This window comes from Oculina patagonica, chromosome 11 (genome assembly GCF_052425735.1).
Source record: "Oculina patagonica isolate OP01 chromosome 11, crgOcupat, whole genome shotgun sequence".
Classification (NCBI taxonomy): Eukaryota; Metazoa; Cnidaria; class Anthozoa; order Scleractinia; family Oculinidae; genus Oculina; species Oculina patagonica.
Genome location: NC_135768.1, coordinates 21,425,194 through 21,434,514, shown reverse-complemented (window position 1 = coordinate 21,434,514; position 9,321 = coordinate 21,425,194). Strand labels below are relative to the sequence as shown.

At 39.4% G+C, this 9,321-nt stretch overlaps 1 protein-coding gene across 1 annotated transcript; it reads left to right on the top strand.

Moving 5' to 3' along the window:
* Window positions 1-1,529: 1,529 nt before the first annotated feature.
* Window positions 1,530-7,707, top strand: LOC144630714 (uncharacterized). The gene is made up of 2 exons (XM_078489092.1): window positions 1,530-1,771; window positions 6,942-7,707. Exons 1-2 carry the CDS (start codon window positions 1,660-1,662, stop codon window positions 7,661-7,663), a joined length of 834 nt encoding a protein of 277 aa, XP_078345218.1. The 5' UTR covers window positions 1,530-1,659; the 3' UTR covers window positions 7,664-7,707.
* The last annotated feature ends 1,614 nt before the right edge of the window (window positions 7,708-9,321 follow it).

Below are 9,321 nucleotides of genomic sequence, written 5' to 3'. Positions count from 1 at the left end.
GATTTTAAATCATATATATATAGTATTTGTCTTTCTAGCTCATCTAAGAAAAACTTTCCTTTCTTTGACGTTGATTGCGTAGTTTTTTATGTTTGTAAAACTGTTATGCCTTAACCTTTGTACAAAAAACTCTGACACCATTTTAAAATCGTAGCAACTTTTCGAGTAATGCAAAGTCAATCAATTGAGTAAGAGTAAATTGGTATAAATGAATACTTCAGGACTTAAGGGCTTTCCGTTTAATATCAAAAAGCCTTGAAGTGGACTGTCATCGAGAATTCGAACCTTCTTATCAAACGTCTCAATTTTGCATTTTTCAAACATGCATGTTATGTTTCTAAGAAGCTGTGTAAAACTTAAATTAAGGGTCTAGTTTTTGTCATTCTAGTTCGTGTTGAAATAAACTTCCTCTCTTTGACTTTGCGTGTTATTTTATGTTTGTAAAACTCTAATTTTTAACCTTTGTGCAGTCGTCTCTCCTCAGGGAAACTCGATTCCACATTCCTGACTTACTTCAAATCTAATTCGCAAATCTTCGAGCCACTAAAAGCCTTCCTTGTCTTTTGACATATGAGCTGCTAAACCATACAAAGTGTTGTGTTGCACGGCACATAACGTTAACCAGAGCAATTAAAAATCGGATTTTCGTTTTGATAAGGACAGTGCTTTAGCTGAACCATTTTATTTTTTCCAAAGTTACCCTGTACGGCCACAATTTCAGGCGTGTGTAGTAAGGCAGTGGCCTTTTTATGCAATATATCTCATTCAAAGTTGAATTTTGTCCTGGCAGTTGTAGCATATTACTCTTCTGACTTCAAGGAAACCACGTGACCCTCCCAAATAAGCGTAGCTTACTTTTTTTGAGCTTACGATATCTCCTCCATAAGAACAGACCATTTAACAAGCGGCTCGGTATTTCAACTTGCCTTCGATGGTGTTTTAAAGTTTAATATGATTAGATGTCAGATTCCAGTTCTAAAGTACAAAGTTCTCTAACGAAAGGCACACAGAGAGGGGGGAGGTACAGAATAGGGAGGAGGGAGAAATGGCCCAAAAAAACTTGGGAGGAGGGAGAAATTTTGGCAAAAAATAGGGAGGAGGGAGAAATTTTGGCTAAAAAAAATAGGGAGGAGGGAGAAATTGGCGCAAAAAGTAGGGAGGAGGGAGATTTACTCTCCTGTCCCTCCCCCCTCCACAGAGTCGAAGAATAATTTATGGATCGATATTCTTCCTCTGGTCATTCTCTTTGGTGGCCGGCTAAGACTGAGATATCCAAATACACTTATCAGTTAACTGTAACAGAGTCCGTATCATCACAGGAAATATCATTTATGATAGAATGTTTGAGTCGTTATACACTTCCTATCCTTGTAGCAATGAGACAATTGGCGCCTTCGTAATGAAAATTAATTCTGACCTCAAATATGAATGTCTCGTATGACGGCCACTAAGTGTGCAGCCAATCACAGAACTATTCGCCTTGAAGGCTCAGGTAGCGTTGTACTTAAGACGTAGAACACAGTCATTGAATAAGTTATGTGACTGAGTTCTCCTATTAGGATAGAACTGCACCAATTGTCATACAATTGCTAACAGGCGTGCATCCGACTCAAAGCTTTCGAAAATCTCCTTGTGGCCGAACAACGCTGCAATTTGAAAATGAAACCGTTTTGTCCTGTGGTCCTAGTTCTTGCGGTTTTCGTTGCTTCTTCATATTTCCTGCTGATCACAGCATCCGCTACAACCAGCAATTTAAGGCAGCAAGAAAGAGGTAAGTGCGATTTCCGAGGTTTTTAGGGGAGGGGTTCAAGGAACTGAAATTGTCATGGATCCAACTCTTGTCTTCTTCAATGGAGGAGGACCCTTAACGCAATGCATTCGTAAATCTTTTCCACGCACTTTTTCACAAAGAACAGGTAGTTTTTTCCTTTCCCTCTTTTACTCTTAATTTTCTGCATGATTCTTCCTTATGAATCAGGTTCACGTTGCGCAGTAAAGGAAGAAAATGTTTGAATTCAGTTACTGTATAAATTTTCGGCTGTACCGGACGAGTGTCTCGCGTGTTGCTACAGTTTTGTTACCAAAGTGGTACTCAAACCTTTAGAGGCTGTCAACCTTATACGCGGATAGCGACCACTCACAGAGCAGAATAAGTGCTCGCTATACCCACGAAGGAAAAAAAAAGTAAGGCCACTTAGCGAGTCTACGGCAGGACACCTTGATTTTCGATCTATCCATGTTTTCATGCATGTCGCACAGAACAGGACTGGGACGATGTATGCGTGAAGAGATAAAGACGCGTTCGAATAGATCTCCGATAGTTTTCCCCATTTAAATGTAATATATTGGCTGAAGTTCATATGTGTAGCAAAAGTAAAACACGAAAGAGTACAAAAAGCTCTTCGAGTGTTTCAGATAACGACGCCAAAGTCACCAGAAGAGAAAACAAGCAAAGAAACCTCTTCGAGCTCCTTGCTGAATTCGTCAACAGACGATAGAGAAGACGCTGATGTAATGACACAAAATTTGGAGTTGAAAGTCGATACAATTCTTAAGGATAGTTGACATTGACACAAAACTAAAACAACTTGAAGATTATGCAACTGGCTCGAGTTTAAAGAAGAAGTTCGACAAATTAGATGATCGAGTCCGCCATCTTGAAGAAATTGCTAAAGAGGCGAGGTCCAAGGTAAAACTTTTGGATGATGGCTTAACCGAACCAAACAAACAGGTTTTGGAGGTTAACAGCTAATGAGCAGCTAAAAAGGATTGTGATGAAAATTGCAAAGCGAGATGTAATTCCTGGAGGATAAATTGTTGTACGCTGAGGTCATGATTCAGGACCGGAGAAATCCTTCGGTTTTACGGAATCAGCGAGGAAGAAGAAGAAGAAAACACACGTTTAGTGCTCAAAGATTTATTGAAGAATCAATTGATGGTCGACGAAAGCGTTTTTAATTTCCAGCGAGTGCACAGAATCGTATACCATTCTCACTCATTAATTATGCCGCTCATTGTCCGGCGTGGATAAGGTATGGGGAAAGATTGTGGCCGAGGCAATGAGTGACAGGGTGAGAAAGCACTATAGTTGTCTATTACGTCGCCGAAGGGGAGGTGGGAGGGTCGAAAATTCGCCCGGACTTCCCGGCTTGCGTATCTCTTTCGAAATGCCCCGAAACTAAGCAAAGGGATCTTTAAATACGGCGATTGTGCACGTGGTGATTAAGCATTACCTAACACAACTATCTATAAACAAAAGGGGTTATGTAATCCACGCACTTCTGAATTCCGCGTCATAATTATGAATGAGAATAGGAAAAAAAAATGAATGTGGGCGTTCAAGATCGATAACTGCTCGATTTCTTCGCTATGGCGATAGAGAATTTATTTTCTCGAAGGTTAAACTTTAGCCTTGATCTTAAAGGGACTGGCTTCGGAATGTCAACAGATCTTCCAAAGGAAATCGCCTGACGGAGAATATTACAAGAGATGTATAGATAAATGATGCGAGAAAAGCTGGTCTCAGGCGCGCACTCTTTAGTCGTGCAGAACCGAGCAAGTTTTCACGGTGTTCTCGACTCTTTGTAATTGTGATGTTGGCTCATTAAGGTATCTTGCCTTCTTCTTACGCGTCCTGAGTAAAAGGCCAATAGTTACTCACTGCGATAAGCCGAAGTCTTCGGAGAGAAAGAGAAAAATTATAAGAGTATATTCCATTTTCCGTGTATTATGTATCTGTGTTTATGTGTTTCTTTATACATTTTGTTTTCATTTCTTCTAATTTCTATGCCCCGATTCGTTCAACGGCAGCATTACAGGTTTATCTTGCTGCCTGTAAATTTTCTTGCTTGTCGCTAAAAGGTTTATTAATGTTTGTAGTTTACCTTTCTTTAGCTTAGAAATGATTCTTAACAATCAGATTTGTTATCAAGTTAGGTGGTGAAAAAAACTTATGTGATGAAACTCTATTGATTCACCATATTTATGCCGGTATTGTGAGATTCTCAAAAACAAAATTGTGAGGAGAAATTAACAATCAGTGAATGTTACAATCCATTAAAATCATTTCAAAAGAATAAAACACCAGGTAATGATAACCTCACAGCAGAGTTTTATCTAGCGTTTGACCATTTTTAGGAAAACATATGGTAGCTTGCTTCAACTACTCACATGAACATAAAGCATTATCAAACTCCCAAAAGCAAGCAGTTATCACCTATAACACTTTTAGACGCCTTGTTTAGAAAATTTGACTTCAACTAGAATTGCATGATGTTAAATCGCATAATTTTGACAGCAAAATTCTTGATTTATAGGTGTAAATTAGAAAACGCTTAGCCATCATAAGCTGTATTTAAGGCCAAATTTGCAGTAAAGCAACATTAAAATTAGAAACCTTTATTGGGTGATGCAAGTTTTTGCGAGCTCAGACGGATGTGGAAATAAAAGTCGGATTAAAAACGCATTAAAATTATAGATCAACAAAATTCAGAGATTAAAAATACAGAACTTGATATCAAACAAACGTTACTAAAGGAAACCCTTTTGTGTTATCTTTGTCGTATAAACACTAAAATAGTTACAGACTAAGGTGCGCCCAGATTAATATTATGTACAGGTGCACGCAATCCCACTGAACAGGTCACTGCAAGCCTATTTTCGTGCTTTTGGCCTGGTTTTTGAACTGTAAGAAGGCAGTGACCAACCCTCAAATGGTTTTGTTTGTTGTTGTTGGTTTTTTTTTTGTTTTAAAGGACTGGTTTCCGTGCATGGAAACTTGGATACAATCTTTCAGCAGGTGGTCTGATCAGTTCAGAGGGAGATTTGTTGTGCAACCGGGTTGGATTTTGTTTACTTTTTAAACAGAAAACAGATATAGCTTCTAAGAGCATTTTTTACTGAAGACAATGATTAAGCAAATGTGACCCTCCACGGGAAAACAGGGAAAAAGGTGAACGCACGGGCACGCCAAAATGGCACGCTAAACAATAAGCAGTGTGCAAAATGACACGCCGGCTTCCGAGCAGCGTGTCAGAAGGCACGCCTAATTAAAAATTTTCTTTTGTTAGTATCGCACGATAAAAACAAAGGCGCGTGTCTTATCGAACAATGTTGCGTGTCGAGCACTGTACTGTGCGAAATGGCACGCCAGCGTGTCAAATAGCACGCAATTCAAGTGTGCAAAATGACACGCTAGCCGTTTCCAAGGGAAACGTTTAACTTACCGTTCTCTCGTCTTGTATAACTATCACACGTACAGGCTTTTGCCCGGTCGGCGCTCAATAAGCTTAATTGTAGCGGCAGCCGTATAAGCCGACTTTCGAAACAAACAAACAAACATTGAATCGCAGATTTTCGACGAACCGAGCCTTTTAGTTGAGTATCAATTTCAAAGTAAACGACAGAAAATCGAAGATTGAACCAGCGAAAGCTTACGTGTCCCAGGTTTGCGTAAAAAGCATCCCTCACTTTCGGCAGTGTCGCCACGTTTCACCCGCCGACTGATCCGCCATGTTGACAAAATAGTCGTTGGTCCCAGTGTTTCGCGGCCGCGCATTGGCTTTTCAGGAAACGGGAAAATGACTACTCCTCCCGAGCATTCTCTCTTTTTTTTTCTTTAAAATCCGTGGAACGAACGCAAAAATAGCGAGCGATCGAGCGTGTAGTTCGGGCAGCGAGCTACTAAAAAAAGAAAGCGATCGAGCGCGAAGCTCGAGCAGCGAGCTTCACCATCGATTGTTCTTTAATTTTGCGTTCGTTCCAAAGATTAAAATTTATAACATTTCACATTTACCTTTTTCGCCTGCGGATTCTCTTGCCGTTTCGTCCACTAGCCCCAATGTTTCCGAGATGCATATTATTTTCAACCGTCGCATTTCGTAACTAATTTCAGTGAACCATTTCGGTCAAAGTTCCGTTTGAAAATAGGGTCAGTTTCATAAGCAAATTAGCAGTTATAAAAAAAATAAAACAGGTTTCAAATCTTTCACCCTTTCAAAATCGTCAGATGTTTATTGCGTCCCCACTTTGAAGTTTACTTGCAATCAACAGATTTCGATGAACTGAATTCTTGCGAGTAATCAATATTTTTAAAGTACAGTACAATTAAATATCGTGGTTTCGTGCAGTCGAAGTTATTTCTATTTTATTTTCGCCTTATGCATAAGCCTCGTACGATCTTGAATTAGCTTACTGTTATGCACGTCGGGTAAGTACGTAAGCTATGCAAGCTTGTTTGTCTTCGTATCAAAACAAAAAATTGAAAAGCATTTTTTTTTGTCTAGCATGTTTTTCTTTAGATAGCTTCGACCCGTTCGTGCCATAAGAAGTTAAACAGATGTAAAAGCTACAAACGAAGGCTGGTTTGGGAAGCGTGTCTCATCGCACGCTTGCGTGCCATATCGCACGCGTAACCTTTCGCACGCGTGTCATATCGCACGTTAAGCGTGTCAAATAGCACACTGCTCTTAGATAAAAGCTTTAGCATGCGAAACAATATCAACCGTGTAATTCTTTGTTTTACTTATTAAATATGCGCATATCCGTGCGATGTGTGACACGCTTAGCGTGCCGTGCCATGGCACGCGTGCCCGTGCGTTCACCTTTTTCCCTGTTTTCCCGTGGAGTTAGTTTAGCCGTATCATAAATTCCGGCTACTGCAAAATTAAAGTACACTTTTGGATCCGTGTTCCATAGTTTTACTTTGTGTTTTTCCCTACCTAAGGTCGCAGCCTTTTCATTTGTAAAAAGTATCCCTAGTGGCCTTTAACACTAAAACCTTTGCGTGTTTCTAAAGGTTTGTTGCCACTATATCTTGAAACCATACAGTCGAAGTTCTTGTCAACAAAAAGCAACCTCCCAGAATGCAATCTTGATTAATCACCTCTTGAAACTTTCTTCAGTCATTTAACGAGTAACATTTCTTGTTCTAATATCTTTAGCTTCTTGGAATCACGGGCGCCGAATCAAGCGCGATGTGTCCAGTAATCACACTTCCGGGTCCGCCGACGCAACCCAAGTGCAAAACTTAACCACCACGGGGGTCCCCACAGTAGCTACAACTTATAGACGTCCTTTCTTTGGCTGGCCAACGAGACGAAGAAACACACCAAGGCCAACTAGATCTGCCCTGAATTTAACAGGACTAACAGAAGTTCAAATACATAAACTATTAAAAGGAAACAAAAGCGAAGTTCCTCTCGATCATCTGGGATTTCCAATAATACCCAACAGCCATCGCGGCACGCGTCGACCTCCACCGCGGACTGAACATAACGCAAGCAAACCCATTCAGACTTCAGGAAAAGACCGTGACGGAAACTCTTCTCACGAAATCATAGGCCAGCTTCGCAAAAGAGAAAATGGAACTCAAGCTTCAACTTTGCCTTCAAACACAGCCACATCAACTTATTCCATAGAACTTAGCAGCAAGGACCCACATACAGAAGGAGCTCGGAAAGAATCTCGCAACGACAACAGACGGGATATTTCCTTGGTCATCGAAAAACACAGCATTTGGATATCTGTCGTAGCCAGCTTGTTACTGTCTGCGTTCATTTGTGTAATGATGCACTGGGTACGACAGAGGAGACGTGGAAAGCTGGCGATTGCTCCTGCGAGTAACAAAGGTCAGCGGTCTCCAGCAGTTATTTTTAAAGCATGACAATCCATCAAACGAGAAAGCCGCTTATAATAAACTTGCTCAATGAACTCGTTTTATAACGGCACGTTTTGTAGATGCTTTCCGAAAAGAATTTGAAGTTGTTGTAGATCATTTATCGTTATTGTAGTATTAATAATTGATAAATTTTATTTCTTTATTCCGTTTTAAATAATTCAAGTCTATTGACTATAAATTTAAAGGATTGATTCTCATTGATTGTTTATATCAGTGTGTTGCGTAAATAAAAAATTAACTATTACTAAGACAGGCAATTATGATAAAGTTTAAAAGGCATCAGAAGATACAGAAATAGAACACAAATAAACAACAATATAGAAAATACTGAGCCATCTCGGCTAAACAGTCCAACTTATTTAGGTCGTTCTGTGCGCGTGTATGTTAGAGGATTAGCAAAATCAATTTGAGAGATTGGCACTTGGTTTATTAATATAATAGAAGTCCTGTGAGAAAGTTAACTTGGTTAATTCGGAATGTCAGTAAATGACTTAGAGAGGGCACATTTACAAGTTGTATTCTAGCTATCACAAAACAAAGCCAACCTTTCCCAGTGCAAATTACTTCGGCTACCTCGCGCGTGATAAAATGCACGGCTTGGCTTAAGCAATTTCCGGGTTGATTGCAAATCCTTTCGATATCTGGGGTTTTGCGTCATACATTTAAAAGCATTCGATAAACATAACACTTGAAAGGGTTTAACAGCTCTTTAATTAAGCGACGACAAGCTTTAAGCGATGTGAAAATATGAGGTGGTAGTGTCTTCACACTTCTGGTGATTGATATTTTTGTCCTTAGAAAGCTTTCGGCATGGGGTACTTCTAAGCCAGGAAAGTGGGATTGAGTTTCCAGTGATCAAAATACAATAAAAGGTGGTGCAAAGAATAAAAAGAAGTAACAACTTGCCAAGAAACAACAACAAATGCAAATACGCAATCAACACCAAAGAAATTATTACAAAACGTGCTACAAAGATGAAGAGGAGGCACTTGATTTGAATTTTAACGTTGCATCTTGATTTATAGCTTTCTTTTAAAAAAAAGTTTAACGGGGAAGTTCAAAAGTTCCAAAACCCAATGACAAGTGACAAGTATTTAAACAGGAAATCCGTTAAGTACCGAAGTAATCATTTATACCAATTGGCTTTACAATACTTGAAAGGTAACTGGGAGTTATAAAATAGGGTCATATAAGGTGTTAGTGGTATATAAATAGATAAAATATACGTGTGAGAGCTGGCTCAAAATTAAATCATGAAAATATATTGTTACTTTTTCTTTAAAAGTTAAAGACCCACTCCTTTTGTAGGAAATAGCGAACTGTTTTCCTTTGCAAATATCAACTATTTGACTTAGAACGGACTTCAAGCGAGGAAACGTGCTTCTTGTGTTGTGGTTTAACGATTTAAAGACTTCATTACGTCAGCCGAATCTTAACGGAGCAATGCCACGCCGATTTTGCTACATTTTTGGCCAAAATGGCCGGCGCTAAAAATATGGCTAAGAACCTTCGCTTGTACACGCAATGCGTCTTAAGAATACCAAGATGAAGATATTAGGTGACTTTTTGAAGCCGATAGAGCAATATTTTGATAAGTGTTTAGAAATGTTATAGGGCACAAGGACAGAATTTAAAAAAGGCTG